Source organism: Coregonus clupeaformis, unplaced genomic scaffold, assembly GCF_020615455.1.
Source record: "Coregonus clupeaformis isolate EN_2021a unplaced genomic scaffold, ASM2061545v1 scaf0281, whole genome shotgun sequence".
Classification (NCBI taxonomy): Eukaryota; Metazoa; Chordata; class Actinopteri; order Salmoniformes; family Salmonidae; genus Coregonus; species Coregonus clupeaformis.
Window position 1 is genome coordinate 231,137 of NW_025533736.1, and position 23,394 is coordinate 254,530.

General features: G+C 44.1%; 1 protein-coding gene and 1 pseudogene across 3 annotated transcripts; one reads left to right on the forward strand and one right to left on the reverse strand.

Annotated features, from left to right (window-relative positions):
* Positions 1–307: 307 nt before the first annotated feature.
* Positions 308–9,924, reverse strand: LOC123480963 (GATOR complex protein MIOS). 3 transcript variants are annotated; one of them, XM_045214563.1, is made up of 12 exons: positions 9,688–9,924; positions 8,244–9,121; positions 7,608–8,097; positions 7,031–7,129; positions 6,593–6,847; positions 5,999–6,168; positions 4,054–4,119; positions 3,767–3,925; positions 3,195–3,347; positions 2,608–2,824; positions 1,864–1,993; positions 308–1,660 (listed from the first exon to the last, which is right to left on the reverse strand). In XM_045214563.1, exons 2-12 carry the CDS (start codon positions 9,060–9,062, stop codon positions 1,570–1,572), a joined length of 2,649 nt encoding a protein of 882 aa, XP_045070498.1. In that variant the 5' UTR covers positions 9,063–9,121; positions 9,688–9,924; the 3' UTR covers positions 308–1,569. The 3 variants fall into 3 exon arrangements, with proteins under 3 accessions (XP_045070498.1, XP_045070499.1, XP_045070497.1); XM_045214564.1 differs by having other exon boundaries at positions 2,620–2,824; positions 8,244–9,924; XM_045214562.1 differs by having other exon boundaries at positions 8,244–9,924.
* A 1,031-nt stretch (positions 9,925–10,955) lies between these two features.
* On the forward strand, positions 10,956–23,257 carry LOC121543076 (annotated as a pseudogene).
* The last annotated feature ends 137 nt before the right edge of the window (positions 23,258–23,394 follow it).

The window sequence follows — 23,394 nt, forward strand, 5'->3', positions numbered from 1 at the left end:
TCTAGGACAAAGACAGATTTGATTAAATATTTTTTAATCAAATTTGCATAGTCCCAGGACTAAGCTATATGTGTATACGTGTACCTCCTAGATATTTACTGGAGTCATTGTGTATTTTATATCCTCTAGATAGGCAAATGTAAATGTGAGACAAAATGGTAACGGTTGCATCATACATGATAGAGAATACCAAAGACGTAGGCCTAAAGTTGTAATTAAAAGAGCATTCGTTTCCACCATAGATTGAAGCAATTTGTTACTTTGATTCCGTTTTCAAAAGGCAAATGCAAAAACGCTTTTAGGAGACTTGAGTTCAAGTAACTTTTTATTCAGAATGGTACACGCCTACCGAATTTGTCAACCCCACTCCATTATGGGTCACAAAAGGGTACACCATAAAACATCCGACACTGACGGACAGTGGTGAAAAACAGAATACAGTAGCTCGCATGCCCCCTCCCTACTCCATGACTAAGTGATTTAGCCAGCACGGTGCAGGCTCCTCTCACTTACAATGGTTCCCCGAGTCGAATCAGTAGAGTCCAAGGGGGTTGGTGGCAGAGAAAGAAAAACACATTTACAATGCAGCTTACACATAGCCGTCCCTGTGGAGTACGTCTGGACACCCATCCCGAATTGATGTGTGGTATGCATATTTTGTGCGCAATTTTAGCCCGGGAAGAGAGAACCGAGGGCCTTCTCGCTCTCCAGCTCTCGCCTTCTTTGAGTCAGTGGTGTTCAGTGGTGTTCCGGCAGCTGAAGTTCTTTATGAGGAGAACAATCTGGAGGGTCTTGTCGGAGTGCCGAGCAGCTGCTGTTTTTTCTCTGCCTCTTTTCACCAGCCACAGGCCGGGAGTGGGGAGGTGAATACACAGACAACTTCCCCCCTCCCTGCCCCTGCACTGTAAGCCCTAACATACAATGTGAGATGAAGAGTGGCACAGGCCAGTGTAACCAGAAGAGAGAGAGCATTGTCAATGTGTTCTCTTTCTGTTGCCTGGGGTAACTAACTTTCTTCCTTCATCACTTTGTCAATGTTTTTCGAGATATCTGTCTGATTGTGAACCAGAAAAAAAGTTAGAAAATAACTAGAAATATAAGTCTTAAAACATAGCTACAATATATTGGCACACAATCACATCCTTTACCTGCTGGCTGATTTGAGGCATAGGGGAAATTAAGGCTATAAGCGAAAGCTTAAATTAAAGGATCATCCTGATTCAGGTTTGGTTAGAGGAGGCCGTTTATAACACAACCTTTATAATATATCCCTTTAAGGATCTCCTTAATGTCATTAGTAAGTATCAAGTCACAATCCTTCAAGACATTCATTGATTCATCAGTAACACATCTAGCCTCTCTTACCATAAGATTATGAAAAGATGTTATGTTTTTATTCAACTCAACCTATCACCCAGTGTTAACACTATTCAAGCGGCCTGTCCAGAACAGTACCCAGCAACCTGGCTTAGTCTGGGGTGTGTTGACTGGTGGGTGCTGTAGTGTAGTGAGAGTGCACAGGCAGGTTTTAGGCTGGTGGTTAGGCTGTGGCCCCTACCAGAGGCCCCTCTAGAGGCTGTCTGAAGGCACCAGGTTTCCTGTGGTGTCCAGCTGCATGCACTTACAGGTGCAGGCCGACACTGGACACTCTGTATGGTCCCTATGGGGAACAGAGAAGACAACCAAAGGTTAATCAATAAACAACCAATAGATAACCATTCAAATGCACAAACCACTGAAAATGTGACACTTCTCACAAAGCTACCACATTGCCTGCCATCGTACAAGACCTATGATTCATTCTGTTCACAAAACTACTCCGATACAGAAAATATTATCTGAACGTTCCGGTAATGTTCTTACCTAAACCAGCTGAGTATGTGACCTGCGTGGCCGCCATGGCGGCAGTTGTGGCACCAGGTGAACCAGTTGTTGAACTGGGCCAGTTTGTTCTCCCTGGTCAGATCCACCTTCTCGTCTGACTTCCCCGTGCCTGGAAAAAACAACAGTGGAATCAAGTCCAATCAATTGAATTTACCACAGGTGGACTCCAATCGAGTTGTAGAAACATCTCAAGGATGTTCAATGGAAACACGATGCACCTGAGCTCAATTTTTAGTCTCATCGCAAAGGGTCTGAATACTTATGTAAATAAGGTATTTCTGTATTTGTTTAGTTTTTTTATACATTTGCAAACAATTTCTAAAAACCTGTTTTCGCTTTGTCATTATGGGGTATTGTGTGTAGATTGATGAGGAACAAATTTAATAAAAATTTTTTTAGAACAAGGCTCTAACATAACAAAATGTGAGAAAAGGGAAGGGGTCTCAATACTTCCCGAATGCACTGTATGCATTTTTCTCGCTCAATTACCCTGAAGTGTGTGTATGCACTTGCATTCCTATTTGCATAATAGTGTGTGTAATGAGGAAGTTAGACTGGCTGCAGAACTGTGAGAGTAGGGTAAAGTGGACCTTCGACACTGATCCATGATCAGTTTTTTATTCTCTTCCCATAATGGTTATGGTTAGGTTTAGGGGAAGGTAAACAGATCCTAGATCTATGGTTACAGGAAACTTCCACCCAGAGCCTATCTGTGGAGCATACCATGTCCAGTACCTGGGCAGTTGGACACAGGCGTGCCCATGTTCATGAGGCAGAGGGCACAGCGGGGGAGGGGCTTCCTGCAGCCGGGGCAGCTGGTGACCTTTGACTTGGTGGGCGAGCCGCTGACCCCGTACTGGCTGAAGCCGCGGCCCTGGTGGGGCATGGCCGAGCAGCTGTACGATATGGATTTCCCACAGAAGTTACAGCTCACAAACACCTGTAGCAGGCAACAACACAACAGTCAAGTGTGAAGGACTGGCAGGTTAAATTAGAGCAAGCAGAAGCCACATGAATAGGTTATAGCGTCGAGATCATTGTTGAGATTATGAAGTTAGAGATTAATGTACGGGTCCAATATAGTGTTTCATTATCTAACTGACCAATAACAAATAAATAACTAGCATCACTTATTAATCAGGATATTCATATTCATTATTGTCTTTTAAGTTTATGTAAAACCTGCAAGCAAGTTGGTCACTCAGTCACATCCTCCATGTGCAGATTTATGAACAGATAGACCAAAATACAGAGAAATGAATAACTATGAACAACTGTCCATCTCTTAGTGCAGTGTTCCCTTTCCTTGCCTGTGCCAGTGGTTTGGAGCTGGGGTCCAGCTTGCTCCTGTGGATGTCAAACTCAGCCCGTTTGTGCCAGAACCTCCATGCGTCCAGCAGGTTGCGGTAGTTCTCGATCCAGCACTGGACACGCGGGTCCTTCACCACCTCCCCTGGGGAACCCTGGGAGGGAAGAACACTAGGTCATGAAGCTCCCCTTACGGTGACAAAGTTATTTGAGTTTGAATCAGAATGGAAGTGGGCTCCCATAACTGTGTCAGTCTCACATCAACAGCATAGCTTCTATGAAATGTGTATTGTTATGTCACTTTTACAGTTGTTTTTCATTCTATCAGTAAGCATTTGAACCCCAGCAAATCTTACAAATTCAACAAATCTATAAGCCTGAATGTGGGAAAAAACTTGGGTAAAAGATCCAACAATCGATCTTGAGCGAAACTGTCTAAATTCTAGCCAACATGGGACAGGTGATCATAGTTAGTATGAACCACAAGGTCAGTCAGCCTGTTGCCTCGACTACAACCGTTCTACGGTGTGATGTCGGGCAGTGCAAGACTATTCAGCCCCTGCTCTGACCATACCTTGAGCATGCAGAAGCTGGCGGTCTGGACGTCTCCGGTCCGGTCCACGTAGCTCTCCATCAGGTCCACTCCGTCTTTGGTCAGCCCCGTCAGCAGGATCCCCTCCAGGTTCCCCACCTCCTTCATCTCACTGGTCAGCTTCTCCATGTAGCGAGGCAGCTACATAACAACACACATAGAAAAGGAAACACATTCCTTTCAATAGATAGAAACGGGGTAATCAGTGAAAAAAACGATGATTATCTATTTAGTATATGTTGTTGTGTGTTTGCTGGAGGAAGTCTTACCTGTGCGTCGTTAAGGAACATGCATGCGAAGGCCACTCGGTCCGTTACGGCCACACTACTCTCATACTAAGGAGGGAAACACAAAAAGGTTTGTATGACTAAGTTGTACATTTTTTATGTTGGAATCTTCAAACTACTATGTCAAACACTGCCCTCTTCATGCTGCTGCTGATATTTAGGATTCATTTGTAGTTTCCCTGCTTTTTGTGGATCCCATGAAAACTCACTGAGGCCCCCTGGTGGTCCCTAGCCCCGTTTGACAATTCCTGTACAGTCGTGGTCAAATGTTTTGAGAATGACACAAATATTAATTTTTACAAAATCTGCTGCCTCAGTTTTGATGATGGCAATTTGCATATACTCCAGAATGTCATGTAGAGTGATCAGATGAATTGCAATTAATTGCAAAGTCTCGCTTTGCCATGAAAATGAACTTAATCAACAAAAAACATTTCCACTGCATTTCAGCCCTGCCACAAAAGAACAAGCTGCCATCATGTCAGTGATTCTCTCGTTAACACAGGTGAGAGTGTTGATGAGGATGAGGCTGGAGATCACTCTGTCATGCTGATTGAGTTAGAATAACAGACTGGAAGCTTTAAAAGGAGGGTGGTGCTTGAAATAATTGTTCTTCCTCTGCTAACCATGGTTACCTGCAAGGAAACACGTGCCGTCATCATTGCTTTGCACAAAAAGGGCTTCACAGGCAAGGATTTTGCTGCTAGTAAGATTGCACCTAAATTAACCATTTATCGGATCATCAAGAACTTCAAGGAGAGAGGTTCAATTGTTGTGAAGAAGGTGTCAGGGCGCCCAAGAAAGTCCAGCAAGCACCAGGACCGTTTCCTAAAGTTGATTCAGTTGCGGGATCGGGGCACCACCAGTGCAGAGCTTGCTCAGGAATGGCAGCAGGCATCTGCACGCACAGTGAGGCAAAGACTTTTGGAGGATGGCCTGGTGTCAAGAAGGGCAGCAAAGAAGCCACTTATCTCCAGGAAAAACATCAGGGACAGACTGATATTCTGCAAAAGGTACAGGGATTGGACTGCTGAGGACTGGGGTAGAGTCATTTTCTCTGATGAATCCCCTTTCCGATTGTTTGGGGCATCCGGAAAACACCTTGTCTGGAAAAGACAAGGTGAGCGCTACCATCAGTCCTGTGTCATGCCAACAGTAAAGCATCCTGAGACCATTCATGTGTGGGGTTGCTTCTCAGCCAAGGGAGTGGGCTCACTCACAATTTTGCCTAAGAACACAGCCATAAATAAAGAATGGTACCAACACATCCTCCGAGAGCAACTTCTCCCAACCATCCAAGAACAGTTTGGTGACAACCAATGCCTTTTCCAGCATGATGGAGCACCTTGCCATAAGGCAAAAGTGATAACTAAGTGGCTCGGGGAACAAAACTTCGACATTTTGGGTCCATGGCCAGGAAACTCCCCAGACCTTAATCCCATTGAGAACTTGTGGTCGATCCTCAAGAGGCAGGTGGACAAACAAAAACCCACAAATTCTGACAAACTCCAAGCATTGATTATGCAAGAATGGGCTGCCATCAGTCAGGATGTGGCCCAGAAGTTAATTGACAGTATGCCAGGGCGGATTGCAGAGGTCTTGAAAAAGAAGGGTCAACACTGCAAATATTGACTCTTTGCATAAAGTTAATGTAATTGTCAATAAAAGCCTTTGACACTCATGGAATGCTTGTAATTATACTTCAGTATACCATAGTAACATCTGACAAAAATATCTCATAACACTGAAGCAGCGAACTTTGTGAAGACCAATACTTGTGTCATTCTCAAAACTTTTGACCACGACTGTACTATAGCCCTTTGTACTTTTGCCTAACATAATAATGAATGTTATAAAGGGTTGGATAATGCATATAAAAATCTGTCAACCCAGTCTATATCAATGGTTTACCCCCTTCCCTGCGTACCAGTACTCCGTCGTAGGTGCCAGGCTCACTGGTGAGGAAGGCAAACATGACACACAGGTAGGGGTTCTTGAGCTGCAGCCTCAGAGAGCTGCACATCTCCCTCCACAGGGAACTCTTCTCGTCCGTGTAGCCTGACAAAGCCATGGCAACCACGTTTAGGTTCAGGTCCCCTGCGAGGAAGGAAGGGTGGGGAAGTTTGGTTTATTTCGCTTGGATAGCTTGGTTTATTAGCCTGGTTCATTAGTCGTTTATTCTCTTGGTTTATGAGCTTCCACTGTACACTATAGCCAAAGCCTAACCTAATATTAGTGGGTATACTTTCTGACTGTATACTGCTTTTGTTTACAGTGGTGAAATCCTAGAAGTATGTTATGGTACTTTTGCTGTGATGGAAGTGACACCTCAGGCACAGGAGGGTAATGCATGTGCTGTTAACACTCTATATCTAATTAGTCTCCCTGTCAGTCATGTGACCAGGCAGTAATTAGTAGCATACTTTATGCAGTGTATATTGCAAACAAGTTTTCGAGCCCTTACAAAGAATCTTAAAAAATGCATTACATAGCCCTATCACAGATGACTCCACTCCAGTACCTCTCTCAGCGGAGGCTCCCTTGTTGAGGATCTGGATGGCCCTGCGAATGTCCAGGTTGAAGAGGGCCACGGCGGCCGCACGCTCCCACTCGCCCTCCCCCTCCAGGGAGCGCAGGAAGGGCTCCACGTTGATGTCGGGCCCCCGGCTGATCCAGCCGCACAGACGCAGGGCAAGGCTGCGCTCCTCGCTGTGGAACCTGGGTACGTCCGTCTGGAGGTCCGAGCCGCTCCAGCACCGCCGGTTCTCCGTAGTGCCTGGTGGAGTAGAGATCAACAAATATACAAATGATACTTCAGGGGCTTTTTTGCTCCGTGAAGAAAATCCTAGGGGAAACACTGAAAAAGTTGTACAGTGTTACATAGTACTTTCAAGGGTTCAGCCTGTATATTTAGCCTAGATATAGGCCTAAAGATGATCTATATCTTTAGGTTGCTTACCTGAGCTGGACTTGACTATGTTCTTGATGCCTGAATAGACCAGGGCCTGTTTGTTCGCCTGCTGTTTCTGCTCCATGTCTTCAGTGTACTGCTTCATGAGTGATACTTACATAGGAAATGGAACGCTGGGACATCATAAGAACCACAGTGCAAACAGTGACATACAATATAGCAACTTAGTCTATGTACATTGTATCCAGTTTGTCAGGTGTAAGAACACAAAGACAAATGATAATTCAATTCATCACTACAGTGCAAGCAGAAAGCCAGGCATGTCTCTCACACAAGGACATTGTGTCTACTTTATCTAAAATAAACAGAACAAACAGCACATAATTACTCACGCAAAGCCAGATATGTTTAGAAATGAGTATGCACCAGTAATATAATAAAGCAGGGGTATTCAACTCTTACCCAACGAGGTCCGGAGCCTGCTGGGTCTCTGTTCTACCTGATAATTAATTGTACCCACCTTGTGTCCCAGATCTAAATCAGTCCCTGATTAGAGGGGAACAATTAAAAAACGCAGTGGAACTGGCTTGGAGGTCCAGTTGAGTTTGAGGGTAATAAAGGATATAGAATAGAGTGTACCACAGGGACTTGAGCTGGGGGTCGTCCCCTCCGGCCAGCAGATGGTTCTTCCACACCTGGACCGTATCATGACCGTACCTGGACTGGGCCCTCTGCCTCATCTTAGTGGCTATGTCCTTCTCTACTGTACCCTCCCCTCCCACGCCCCCCTCCTCGGCACACTCATACAGGTGCCTGCCGCAGGCCCACATGAGCGAAGTGGTGGAGCTCCAGGCTAAAGAGATACGTTCGAACACTGTGAAGTCGGTCATGGCGCGGTTGGCGGCCGAAACCACCACCATGCGGTTCTGGGAAGTTGGGTGCCAGGCGAAGCTGCCGATGAGGCTGTTGCTGGGCTGCACGCTGCGCTCGATGATCGTGGGCTCTGTCTCGTCGCCAATGGGCGTGGGTGTGTGCTGCATGTCGTAAAGGCGAATGATGTTGCTGTCGCGCGTCAGCGTGGCCAACAGGCCCATGCGCGTGGGGCACCAGGCCACCTGGGAATGGAAGAACAGTGAGTTACATCCAAAACATGTAGGCTATCACACAAAAAGTATACTCCTGATATGTGCAAGTCGATTTGTACACTGGATGGCAGGGGATAACAGAATTTTACAAACAAACAAGCATACCAGTAAGTTACCTTGGTGAGCGGCTTGGGCTGCTCGGTGAGCGTAAGCACTGGCTTCTCAAACTTGCGCAGGTCCCAGATGGCCACCTGGCCCTCGAAGAAGGAGGCCACACGGTCGGGGAAGTGGGGGTCCACTGTCACACCCTGGATGGCCTTGGTGTTGACAAAGGTCTTCTGGCTGGTGTTGCGCAGGTCAAAGATGGCCAGGTTGCGGTGCATGCCAGCCAGGAGCAGCTTCTGGTCACGGGGCAGCCAGCAGAGGGACAGGCAGGCATCGTTCTGGCCTAGCTCATACAGGGGCTTGGTCACCACTAGGCCAGAGTCTGTGTCTCCTGACAAGAGACGGATCTTTTCAGCGGCTACACTAGCCTCTGGGGAGAACTTACTGCTAATGTCCCATATGAGCACTGAGAAGTCTGCTCTGTGCTTGTCCAGCCCTGCGGCTAGCCAGTTGCTGTCCAAAGGGTTCCAGGCTAGGGTGTTGCATTGACGTGCATGCTTGGGCACAAACTCCTTCCCCATCAGCTCCTTGCACTTGGAGTTGTGGCTCTGCCCTAGGCTAGTGAGGACTACCCTGCCGTTAGCCTGTCCAACCGCTAGCAGACACTCAGGCTCGTGCTTTGGGTACCAGGCCACACATTTCATGTATGGGGTGTCAGAGTTGATAGCTAATAGGGTAGCAGCGGTCTTCTCAGAGAGGGGGAGGGCTCCGGCTTTGGTCTCGCCGCTCCCCACAGGTCCTATGCGGTAGAGTCCAAGCTCTGAGTCACAGATGACATAGCGGTCAGCGTGGTGGGGAGACCACAGGATGTCTGGCTTTGAGCCACTCATTGTTCAAATGGAAAAGCTTCTGTCCAGGAGAATTGTCTTGATGGTTACAACTTGATATACTGAGGGAAAACAGCATTTACAGTACAGCTGAAAGTTACCAACTGGCATCTACCATGTAGTCTAGTACTGAGCAAATTAACATGTTTAGCCTAATTTCTATAAACTTAGCTTAAGATATTGTACAAATGTTGTCACCATGTAGTTAGCTACCATTATGTGTAGCACGAGAGCAACACATTAGGTCGCTAACTGCTAGCTAGTGACATGTGACAAGTGGCACAGCTAACTAATTACCTAACGTTAGAAACTCACGACTTAGCTAGCAATCCCTAGGCGTAAAATAACGTTGTTACTGCAACATTGTAGTTAGCTAACTAGTTAATTAAACAAAAACATGTGGATATAAGATACTTTGCAGCAGATTTGTTAGCAAAATATCTGAACGTATGCTAACTTAGCTAGCTACAGTAGTTAGCTAACGTTATCTGGCTAGCTACAATTTTGTTGACATTGCAAGATTAGCTTCCTGAAGTACCAGTATCAAGGAAACAGATGTACCGCAAATAAACATTCGTAAATTGTGTTTCTAATAATAAAGATACAACAATTATTGAAAGAAACTTACAAATAGCTACAGACAAACCAGAGTTTCCACTAGTTACCACAGCCACAAAGTCTATGTGGCTATATCGTAAAAATTCATGAAAACAAACATTTGTTTTTTAGTCTTAATTTAAAGCTGGGGTTAGGTTTAAAATCACATTTTAAGAAGATAAATTGTAGAAATAAGCGGGCTTTGTGGCTGTGGTAACTAGTGACGACCACAAACCTATGCCGTGCTTGTTTTTGTGTTACACCTGAATATTTCCCCGGAAAAGTAGATTGCTATTCGAGGCGTCCGGTTACGCACAAACCAGTTAGAATTTTGGGGAACACGGCACTGTCAATTCCTAAAGGTGGCGCTACAACCAAAGATGTATGATATTGGGATACTACTACGTTTGTATTATACTGCAATGAAACGACAGGGAGCAGGTCTCGAACCCTCAACCTTCCAGCGCGCCATCGACTGTGCCCCAAAAGCATGCTCCCGTGGCAGAGTCGATATCCGCGCTTATAAACCCAGGGTCGTTACAATACTGTAATAGTAGATATGCATGTTTAATAGGCTTTTACATCTGTTAGATGATCAAGGGTTTTCAAAGCGCTAGGGGTCCCCGGAAAAGTTGGAGAAAGAGAAGAAAATTCAGCCCTCATATTTTTCATTAAATTATATATTTGTTTTATTATACCAGCAGAACATGAGTTGGGACATAACAAGTTAGCCCTAGTTTACCATAGCACTGGCAGGTTGGCCTTATCCTACTGTAAATCAAATTAAGTCTCATTCCACGTGGAGCCTGTGTTCCGGTTCTGACTGCTTCTATCTATTGAAAAAACATCATGCCTGTTTTTCAAGTTAGTAGGCGTGCAAGTGGAGAAGAGGAAAATCGTCATAACATGTATCAGTTGGGACCTTTATGTACAACATCCAAACAATCACCATGCAGAAAGGTTACAAACAGTTCTAACTGGCAAATAACAGGATTCAAACATAGACTGTGGGGAAAGTGAAATGTTTCAATAAACCACAACGTGTTTTAACTTTTTATCCTTAGCTTATTACGCATCTATAATGCTTAATTAAGCATAATACGTTATAAGGAATTCATGAAAGTCGTGTGTACACTGCCCAAAGCTACAGTATTTCGCGCGCTACTATGGGTGACTACAATTTATTCAGTGTCTGTGAGTCTGTAAAATTGTGAAATTTCATTAAGATAAATGAAGATAATACATATTGACATGTAGCGCACAATAATCTACAAATTCTTGCAGAGGAACAGAGCGCTGTCCATCCCTATGCGAATCACACTTCACGTCGTGGACTAGTCCGAACCGGTGATCAGGACGAGATGCTGCTTCCTAAACCACTCCAGATGATTATGCCAAAACCGGTGGCTGTATTTAAATGAGAACTAAGGTAAGATTATAAAAATCCACATTTTCAAATCAAATGACAACTTTTTGAGTAGTTGGCCAATTATTTTCTCTTGTGCAATGTAAAAGATGAAAAATAGATTACTTTACACTGATGACTTTGTTTTCTAGGCAAAAAAAACAAAACATGAATGATGTGGCATGTTGTTTTAGTTGAATATTTCGTTTTTTTTTACGTGCCAAGGAGGTGTGCTCTGTATAAATATTTGACAACATTAAAGGAATTCATAAAGTACATTTATTTTGCCAGCTTCAGCCCATAGTTGATACAGTGACTGCAGATGGCTCCTGTAGCCTACTGATTGATTCTGTGAACCAACAATTGGGGTGAGAATCAAGAATGATCGTGATTGAGGAGGAGAGCGCATCCACACCTGACATATAGAATGATGTCACACTTGAATAAGACATATGTTTGTTTTTTTATGTATAGGGTGTGAATGTTGAGAAAGGACAACATGGGGAAAGGAGTGGCACTGTTCATTTTACTGTTGGCAGTTCTACATGAGGCCAGAGGCCAGAGAAGAAGAAAAGGAAAGTACAGTGTCCTCAGAGATGGAGGAAATGGTAAATGAAGTCATTAAGTCCACGTTAGTGATGATGGTCAGTCACTGTGGCTTATGCATGATTCCTTTGATCTATATGGCTACATTACATCTGAAATATCCCATGCATGTTAAAGGGGGGCTGAACTTACTGATTTAGCCTCTGTTTCAATCCTCCTCATTAGGAAATGCGACTGAGAATAACAGTTACCGTTTTTTTCCTAATTATCTCGCAAATCTCAGTTTGGACTGACTTTATGACGAAAATTATCAAATTTACACTGTGTAGTAAACGTTGACACTAAAATATTTTTTTCTGACTCATATCGATGCCACATAGTCCGTTTTCAAAAGGAGAAGTTGCTTATTACATTCAGTTGCTCTTTAAGGTGTTAGGGTCTTTTGTAAACAGGGTGCACAATCTGCTGGAGAAGTCAAATAACATTCTCACCCAACAGGAGGATTTAATTTATCAATGTCTGATGGTGCCTAGTCTCAATCATTGTAACAGCAATTTATTCTAAGTAGATGTATACTGAACAAAAATATAAACGCAACATGGAACAATGTCAAATTTGATCAACTCTATGCGAAAGAAATCTGTCGCGCTGCATGAGGCAAATGGTGGTCACACCAGATACTGACTGGTTTTCAGATAAATAAATAAAAAGGTATCTGTATTCCCAGTCAAATGAAATTCATAGATTAGGGCCTAATGAATTTATTTATTTTGACTGATTTCCTTATATGAACTGTAACTAAGCAAAAATCTTTGAAATTGTTGCATGTTGCGTTTATATTTTTGTTCAGTATAGATGTTCATTTGCTTTTGACATTGGCCTGAAGTTTATCCAATCGATCTCCATGTGAAACACATGTATGTATCCCTCTCCCAGACATGGCAACATGTTCCATGGAGGTGGCCTTCATTCTGGACAGCTCAGAGGGCGCCAAGACCTTCCTGTTCGAGAAGCAGAAGTCCTTTGTTCTGCATTTCAGCACTCGTCTCACCATGCTCCAGGTGTCTGGATGGACCCTGAGGCTGAGGATGGCTGCTCTGCAGTACAGCAGCTCCGTGTCTGTAGAGCACAGCTTTACTGCCTGGCAGGACCTGGATGTGTTCCACAGCAGAGTCAGCTCCATGGCCTACATTGGCCACGGCACCTACTCCACCTACGCCATCACCAACGCCACGCAGCTCTTCACCCAGGAGACCAAGGAGGACAGCGTCAGGGTGGCGGTGCTCATGACTGACGGTGCTGATCATCCGAGGAACCCTGATGTGATCGGAGCAGCGGCAGAGGCTAAGGTAGTGGTGTGAAGCTCTTTGCTGTAGGGGTTGTCAGACCTAGCCCGCCAGAACAGTGCCAAGCTCCGGGCTATCGCCAGCACGCCGGCCCAGCAGTTCGTCCACAGTCTCACTGACCCCCAGCTAGAGGAGAAGTTACTGAAATGGTTGGTGAGTGTTCTGTCATCAAAGTCACCATACACTCAAGTTGAAGATGATTGGTATGCTGAACCAGGCCGGCATGGTATGGCTTGGGATCATTATTGTTGAAAGGGTATGATAGTACCACCACACTGTCTTCACACATTTTTCCTGAGGTTTGTGAGGGTAAGAAGTGGCGAAAACTAAGTTTGAGTTAGTTGCCACACAACATCACTGTCCAACAGTACTGAGCTCCTCAGATAAACTTGTCTTGTTATCATGTCTGTGTCCTAAGCGCGGGCTCAAACCTCAATGGCAGAATTTTCCTGTGTGGGAAATTCTTCCCCTAATATGCATTTTCCATAAACACAGAGATTTGTCTATAGGTCAAGACCTGTCTATGGGCAGACAATAGCATGAATTATACATTTCCCAAAAATCCATCATAGTTTTTCAAATTCATATTCATCATTAGCGGAGGTTTAAAAGAGAACAACTTTATTAAGCAAAACTGACAGGAAGTGATCTAGCTATCTATCCTCTCTGTTGTTTTATTCTTCCATAGAACAATGTCTTGACCATCTGTACCATTGTTCATGTACAGTAAGGCTTGCTCAGGTACAATACAATGTTCAGTCAATAGTGGTACTGTTGGAATTGTTTCTAGGTAAAAATCTCACACAATCTTCTTGTATTTTTTCCCATCCAGGGTGCAGTAGCGCTTGAGGCGGTAAGTACTTCAAAACAATAAACACTACAATGGCACTGAAAGTAGCAGGTGGAGTGATACGATTGATTTTGTATTATTTTCATTGTATCAGTGTCCACAGGCTAAAGTGTGTTTGTGTGAAAGAGGGGAGAGAGGCCCTCCTGGAAACCCAGTGAGTATACTAGATGTTTTTCAACAGAACATGTACGTCAACAGTAAGGATTATGCAGTATCCCAGTATGACTGACACACTACACAAAAACATTGTAAGAAATACTGAATACTCTCATTCAATAATGACTCCATATACTAACTTTTTAATTGTGTGTTTCGTCAAGGGTAAAAAAGGAGATCCAGGATATGAAGGACCATCTGGTCCAAAAGGATCAAGGGTAAGTATTAAGAAGATAGTGAATTTCACTATTTTAATGGCCTCAGTGATTTACATACAATCCTGATCTCACATTTATAACACTGTCTCAATTCTACAAGGGAGAACCTGGAGTCAGTGGCCGACCAGGAAGTGAAGGTCTTGAGGTATACTATATATTTCTTTATTCTGTAATTATTTTCTGAGGCATTCTATTCTAATTAACTTCCATCTAGCCACCATATTTCCATAGTTGACTGAGATACCTTTCAGTACAGGGCGTTGAACACTGTTATTCTTACTTTACAGGGCAGTCCTGGTTATAAAGGTGACAAGGTGGGACATCTGTTTTCAAGACATTTCAGAATACAACTGTCTTGCTTAAAGTGTCTTGCCAATGATTGGTTGAACCTGTGCTGTATTTCAGGGGGGAGATAGGAGACTGTGGCACTCCTGGGGAAAAAGGAGATGAAGTAAGTTCACTGATTACTGTGCCATTTTGGATCAATCATCATTGTGATCTATTCTACAGTATGTGTGCCAACTGAAGCATGATGTCATCTTGTCATCTTACAGGGCCCTGGAGGACCTCCTGGCCCACGGGGACCCAGAGGAGACCAGGTACAATGTAAAATTGTTGTTTTTATAAGAACACTACTACTAATACATTAATAGGTATCTTTACGCTACCTATTTAGGACCTTGTCTTAATCATGATCGCATATGATACAGTATGATCATATGGAATGGTTAATTGATTCTCAATTAATGATGCACTTTAGAGCAAAGGCTGAGTACTTTTTCACTGAAATGTTGTTTGATGACAGGATGAAACAAGTTTAAAAATACCCAGAATCCTGAGTACAGACATTGAGAACAGACTACATATAAGTATAGTAACAATCATCACCAGTCAGAGAGATCCCTTTTTCCATTTCATTCTCAAACATGGAAAATGGAAGTTGAGTTTGTCGTTTTCCCACCCATGCACTTATGGAATGTGAATTTTGGATTACGCCTAATCCTGATGCTAATGTGAGTATCTAAAGCAGTGAATCCAAGCTTGCAGGATATTATTCTTTTCGAGGAGCAGACTTTGTGTCGTAGGATTAGCTGCTAGGACAGGGTTGCCAGTACAGTGCCACTATTCCACCTCACTATCAGCCCCTCGTCTGGCATGGTATCAAAATGTACGCACTCACTAACTGTAAGTCGCTCTGGATAAGAGCGTCTGCTAAATAACTAAAATGTAAATGTATCAGTGGTTGTGTTGTTTTGACACCAGGCCCTGAGAATGGAAGGAAACTACTGTTCTGTTAATCTGTATTGCATTAGTTCAGTTGTAAGAATTGACTACCAACTGGTACATTGTAAAATATAAAATACCCCCTCCTCACAACATAGTTTTTGGCAGATATCAGGGGCTGAGTTAGATTTTCTGGGCTATCAATTCTATACAAAGAGTAACTACATAATGTACAGTGAGAAAAAAGGCTGTGTAGATTTCAAAACCATTTCACATGGACCTGTTAGGATACTGCAATGTAACTAGTGCATTATGTAATTCAACTTCATTGTACTTTTATTCATTGTACTTTTATTCATTAAGGCCATTTCTGGATATTTTTTTGTTTCTTCCACAGGGTGTTAACGGACCACCCGGGGACCAGGGTCCGGAGGGCCAAACAGGACCTAAAGTAGGCACACTGATTCTCAGCCAATGACATTCATGGGTGCTAGGAAATCAGCCTATTACATTCATGGGTGCTACTGTATGACACTTTCCTACATGAAACACATTTTCACACAGCATCTCTATTGTCAAAGTGTGTTGCTTGGCCAGAGGAGCCATGAGAGCTGAGTTGACCTTTCTGTCCAAGTCTATTTAAATACTGATCATTCACTTTCTTTCACACCAACCAGAACTCTTAAACAAGGAAGGCCTTGGAATCAAGAGTGATTTAGAGCCATTTAGCAATTGCATAAAGTATAGCAGGAACAAGTGACTGCTGTATTCTTCGTAATGCCACTCACTCTGAGATGCATTATTGAATCCCATGAAGATCCTTTGTCTGCATTTTATTGCCATTTTCCATCCTCGTAGACTTCTGTTGGAATGGATAGAGTTCCTCTGTGGAGAAGCACTGTGGATGAGTTTTCTCTCACAGTATGAACTTGGAATAGAAGTGTTTTATGACTAACTTGTTGGTGGTGTTGGTTTCAAATAGTAGGTGTTTTGACGTATTCACACCATACACCTCTAACACAGGGGGACCAAGGACCCACCGGTGCATCTGGACCAGCAGGTGAAATTGGCATTGGGTTCCCAGGTCCAAAGGTAACCCAATAATAACCAATACAGTGATTATGCTATACATTTACAGTTTATGTAAACACATAAATGTTGAAATGTGTCATTGTTCCCAGGGGGCCAAAGGAATTCAGGGAAGACCAGGACCCCTTGGTCCCATTGGAATAGGAGAGCCAGGACAGCCAGTAAGTATTAGATACCAGCTTTGGATACCCAAACAGTGATCGCTATGGGAAAGTTATACATGACCCTATCCTTCTACCTCTGATTCATATGATCAGATCTGACAATGGTAATCTAAAGACAAAACTAAATGTTGCCATTTACTGGACAGTAAATGTTGAAACTGTTTGAGTGTCAAAAGTGATGAGACTGTTTGTTTATTTCAGGGACCCCCAGGACTTGCTGGAGCACAGGGTAACCAGGGAGCTGTTGGGGAGGGGCTCCCTGGCCCAAAGGTGGGCAAATATTTGAGTGTCTGAGTATTATCCTGTTTCATGTATACTGTTATGTATAATTGTACACAACCAAGTCAGAATGAGGTCTGGTGTAAGTACAATGGGTCATGGATATTTAATATTTTAAAAACTCAATGTGGACTCAAGTATTTCTTTTTCAGGGGGATCGAGGCTACGAGGGCCCCAGAGGTGAGCGTGGTCTCACAGGTGTTGGGGTCAAAGGTGATAAGGTAAAGCAAGTTTAAGACTATTGGACATTGCTATGTTGAGGTCTCAAAAATATTATAAAGATGGTCCGTATGATGATAAGTGATCAATGATCCATTGAGAATGATCCCATATTCCTTCAGTGAAATGATAATTGATGGGAGGTCTTATGTTTCTCTTAGGGAAATCCTGGACAGCTTGGATCACAAGGACCGTTGGGAATGCCAGGGGCAGGGATTCAAGGAGAAAAGGTACATTCTGATTAAACTGCAGTCAGATCCTTTTTGTGTAATGTCAATTAGTCTATTCTCACACATACTATATACTCACACATACTTATACTAATATTCCTTTTCTTCTAATGTCCCCTTCTGCTCAGGGGAACCAAGGGGCCAGTTGGCCCTCCAGGCCCCAGAGGGAATCCAGGTGTGGGACTTATGGGCGAAAAGGTAAGGTCGAAGGTCACATGATCAAAGGGAGTCTAATGTCTGACAAAAACGAAAATCTTAGATCTGAATGCAAGACGCAACCGTACAGTATATTCATTTAGTAAATATGATATTACATATACTGTTTGTTCTGCAGGGAAGCCAAGGCTTCTCAGGTGAGCCTGGAATCCCAGGGGAGAGAGGTGTTGGGGAGCCAGGACCTAAAGTAAGTCTGATGGTTCAGTAAGACAGTATTTACACCAGATCAAGTAAAACTGTGTAAATAGAGATTTGTAAATGAGTAATGAATCATTCATTGATAACAATTTGACCCCCTGCTCCTCTAGGGAGACCCAGGATCGGAGGGGTTACCTGCTATTCCGGGCCTCTCTGGAGAGGATGGAGCCATAGGACAGAAGGTGGGCACAGTGTGCTGTGATGCAATGTCATTATCACTAGGACAGTACATTCATGCCAGTCTGTCAACTGACAGCATTCATTGTTGACAGTATTGTGTATTTATTTCACATGGTATCAGGGTGACATTGGTTCACAGGGGCCCAGGGGACCTGATGGGGCACCTGGAAAAGGTGTCCCTGGAGAAAAGGTACAGATCAGTTGTATTAAAGCATTTTCACTATTTCAATGGATGTATGGAAAAGAGTGTCTGAAATCAAGCTGTGACTATTCTCTCAGGGGGACCGAGGGGAGCGGGGCTCCAGAGGCCAGCTAGGAGCAGTAGGGCCTGTGGGGACAATGGGGGCCAAGGTAAGCACATGCACAACAGTCATGCTCAACACTACTGACCCAAAGCATGGTTTGTTGTGCTGTTAAAAAGTGTTTCCTGTTTCAGGGGTGAACCAGGAAGTCCTGGACGAGCAGGTACAAATGGACCACCTGGGCGGGGGTTTACCCGGTATCAAGGTAAGTTCTGGTGAGAAGGAACATTAACAACACTGTTGGTTACCACTTTATTAGGAGGGTTACCGTATCTTAAGGATGATGTCAGTGTTCTATGTTCTATTCTATGTTCGGTTGTTTTGTTTACAGGGGGATCCTGGTGCAGTAGGCCCACCCGGACATGTCGGTGAACCAGGAATAGGGATCACTGGACCTAAGGTAATTGATTCAGCTTCTTTCAGTTTGATTTGAGAGGTGCAAGTATTTCTTCAATGTCCAATGAAGCACATAAGACCATTGGTGTGAAACCACTCTCACTTTTTAGGGTGAGAGAGGGCTACCAGGGTCCATTGGTCCACCTGGGCTTGAAGGGGAAGGCCTTCCTGGAACTCCAGTAAGTATCCCCATTTTCTCTAATATTATGATCATATTCATTGATCTATGCTGACTATTCAGTATGTATACTGTATGAATGCATGGTCTGTCATGCTTATTAGGGACCCCCTGGGATACCAGGACTGGCAGGCGAGATTGGACCAGAAGGAAAAGGTTTACCTGGTCCTAAGGTGAGTTTTCCAGTGTAATGATTGCATAAACTCGATTTAGGTCACAAAATAACCCTAACCCAATTATAGGGTCAACTTTATTTTAGTTTTGTGATCTATATGTGAGTATTTAACCTGAGGATCTTTCTGCTCAGGGAGACCGGGAACTCCAGGCCCCACAGGACCAGCTGGAGCACCAGGAGTCGGGCTAATGGGTCCCAAGGTCATAAATCCTATTCAGACCAATAATAATCATTTTATCAATGTGTGGAGGAGAAAATTAGCCGTCATGATTAGAGTACACAGGATATCAATGATTGAGCAAGATTGATATGAACCATATGACTGGCGGAGCATCAAGATCACATCATTCTTTCTGCAGGGTCTGCTGGTCAGATTGGAGCACCGGGTCCCCAGGGACTGCCTGGAGAGGGCATTCAAGGACCAAAGGTACAGTTAAAGGACCATTTAGTACGCCATGTTAGGTCATGGTACAGCCAGGCATATACTAGTGCTGTGTTTCCACAGGTCAAATTGCTGAATTGAGTTTGTCTAATAGGGGGAGTCAGGATTCCAGGGGATCACGGGCCCCAGGGGCCCCAGGACAGGGTATTCAAGGGAATAAGGTAAGAACCTCCACACAAACAACATAAAAATGTAGCTTTATAAATAAATAGATGTTATCCAATCTCTAATCTAGGCACCTAGACCCAAATCCAGTCTCACAAATGGTCTTGAACTTGACAAACTTATATTGCTTTCCAGGTTATAGAAAAATGATGCAGTTTTACCGTTCCTACAGGGAGACAGGGGGTTTGTGGGTGAACGAGGCAGAAAGGGGGACAAGGGAGAGACTGGAGAGACAGGAGCGGCTGGACCTTTGGTACTAGTCTTACTAGAAATCTGGAAAAAGCATGGACATTATCAGATTTATATATTTGTTATTAAGTGATCTCCTGAATTACAGGGCAGACCTGGAGAAAAAGGGGAACCTGGCCTAACAGTAAGTAGAGTTTGTTTTGTACACTGTACCTCCTTACTGTAGTATTACAATTACTAGACACTAAAGTGTTTTACCATCTGTTACAGAGAGAGGAGGTCATCAAACTGGTCAGATCTATATGTGGTAAGTGTGGTAATTCACACACCAGGTACAATACCATACCTATAATGGCTGTTGGCAGAGACGTTCAATGAATCTTTCTCTTTCCCCAGGTTGTGGGGTGAAGTGCCGTGAGAGCCCACTGGAGTTGGTCTTTGTGATTGACAGCTCAGAGAGCGTGGGCCCCGACAACTTCAACGTGGTCAAGGACTTTGTGAACGCTCTGGTCGACCGCGCCTCCGTGAGCCGAGAGACCACTCGCGTCGGGGTGGTTCTCTACAGCCATATCAACATGGTGGTGGTCAGTCTGCACCAGCAGGCCAGCCGGGACCAGGTCAAGACTATCTCAGTTTTTACATTTTTAAAAACTTTATTGAGGCCTCTGTAATGATTACATTCAATTCATATGATATAACAGTACAATATGGTGACACACCCAAACATAGAATAGGCTACAATATTACTGGATAAAAATAAGTGCCGATCTGATTAGTGGCGTCTCGATCCTGGTTCGAATCCAGGCTCTGTCGTAGCCGGCCGCGACCGGGAGACCCATGGGGCGGTGCACAATTGGCCCAGCGTCGTCCAGGGTAGGGGAGGGGAATGGCCGGCAGGGATGTAGCTCAGTTGGTAGAGCATGGCGTTTGCAACGCCAGGGTTGTGGGTTCAATTCCCATGGGGGGCCAGTATGAAAAATAAAATAATGTATGTACTCACTAACTGTAAGTCGCACTGGATAAGAGCGTTTGCTAAATGACTAAAATGTAAATGTAATTAGAAAATACATATTTTATCATGATTGGTTGTCAGGGAGACTTTACTTGTAGAACACCAGATAAGAGAACATGACAATGTAGCCAGGGTCGTGTGACGGATTGGGGTCCTGTCCACTGTGAGCATATAAAATAAAAAAGTCTTACTCTCTAGTACAGTATCATGGTTAAAAGTCGTTTGAACAAAGCATCATCAGTAGCCTGATCCCAGATCTGTTGGTGCTGTCTTGCCAACTCCTATGGTCATTGTCACATAAGACCTCACAAACAGATCTGGGACCAGGCTACATCAGAGATTTTTTCAATAATTATCACCACCAGGTGAAGAGGGCGGTCCGCACTATGACCTACCTGGGCGAGGGCACCTTCACGGGCAGCGCCATCCATCAGGCCAACCAGGTGTTCAGGGCGGCCAGGCCCGGGGTGAGGAAAGTGGCCATAGTGATCACAGATGGACAGGCGGACGAGAGGGACTCTGTGAGGCTGGAGGAGGCGGTGAAAGAGGCCAATGGCAGTAACATTGAGATGTTTGTCATCGGGGTGGTGAACCAGAGTGATCCGCTGTACGAGGAGTTTAAGAAAGAGCTCCACCTCATGGCCTCTGACCCAGACAGGGGAACACGTCTACCTGATTGATGACTTCAGGACACTTCCTGGTAAGCAGGAAGTACCTTTTACTATGATGTCCATCCTTACTGAAGTTAATGTTCCCTGTAAGGAACATCTTGTAAAGCCACAGTTATATCTGAGTAGTCAATGTAGGCCTAAATACTTCTAAAGCCATAGAAACACCTGTGCTGTTAAAACTAGCCAAAGAAAAAACAAAGTCCTAAATGTCTGTCCGTTTTAAATAGCTGGTTCTTATTACCTAGTCCCAATAATATCTGGGTACTGTCTTGTCTTGGATCATCCAGCCCTTGAGAGCAAGCTGCTGAGTCGGATCTGTGAGAGTAATGGCGGGGCCCAGTTCAGCTCCATCCCCAGCTCCAGATACTCCCCCGGAACCCCTGGACAAGCCGGGATTGTAAGGGAAACCCCAGAGAGGACTGATACTGACGCACCCACTTTCAATGGAGACTTCAAGAAAACACAGATGGTGGTGAGAAGAACAAAACAACACTTCCACTTTCCATAGTGGTTCTGTCATGATCAGAATAGGGCTGCGTGTTTACTGAGCTCACTAAGCTTTGAAAAGTGCAGTACAATATATCATGTCATTGTAAAATATTATATTGTCAAGAAAATTAGGAGAGAACTCACCATAATCAAAAGATTGCTAAAAAGGCCCCACATAAGGAGAGTGTCTGAACTTGGGCCCAAAATCGTATTTCCGCTAAATCAGCCATGAATTGAGTATGTGAAGATTTTGATTGCAATCACATACTATAGACAATAACCCAGATTCAAACCTATGCAATTGCAATCACATACTATAGCAGATGTACAGAATACATATATCCATTTAACCATTTCTTTACCCTTTGTTAAACAGCCAGGTCCACCAGGAGAGTCAGACAGAGTCTTTATCCCACAGGGCCCCCAGACAGGGGACCAAGATATCTCAGAGACCTACAGGGTCCCATCCTTTGACAGGGAACCCTTCAAGCGCCTACCAGAGTTCGTTCTTCCGTCAGAGGTAAAGAATCCCACCCACAGTGTGGTCATGACGGGCACCCAGGCCCCCACCCAGAGGCCCCTTCCCGTAGTAAAGCTACCCAGGCTCCCCCCAACCTCTCTACCTCTGCCCCAGGATGCTTTAATACCAGGTAATTTGATTGATAGGATATTGCACTTTTCCAGAGCTCAAACTACTGTGTATCACCTTTGCTGATATTTCCCCATTTCCTATTCTTGTAATTTCATAGAACGCTAGACAGTAGAAGTAAAAGCAATGTCCTCCATTTCTCTTCCTTTTTCCCCAGATGAGAGATGTGGACAGATTCTGGACCCCGGGCCTTGCAGGGATTACGTTGTGAAGTGGTACTATGACACTACGGCGAATGCCTGTGCCCAGTTCTGGTTCGGAGGCTGTCAGGGGAACCAAAACCAGTTTGAGTCGGAGAAGAGCTGTAAAAAAACCTGTGTGAAGGTCTAACATACACACGTTTGTTGACTCGTTTTGAACGCTTACAAATCGATTGTATTGATAAGACAGATGATGTATTTGGGTCAAAGGTGGGTCAATTTCAATATCAGTGCCTTACCTCTTCACCAGTACTTTGACATGGGGATAGAAAACTTGTCGAAGAGAGTACTAGGTGATGTTGAGACCAAATGTTCAATCACAATTATTTTGGATTCGTATTCCCTTGTCTTGGAACTGTTGGTGGTAACATCGCACCAATTCAATTTAATTCAATTCAACTTAATTTATCCCCTCAGGGCAATAAGCAATTTACATAACTCTGTATATCTGTGTCTTTGGTATAACATAAGCTCACTCATTTCTTGGAGGTAACTGTAAGTGAATGAGACTTAGGGCTTTTGAAAGAAGTATACAGTGAGGGAACCATTC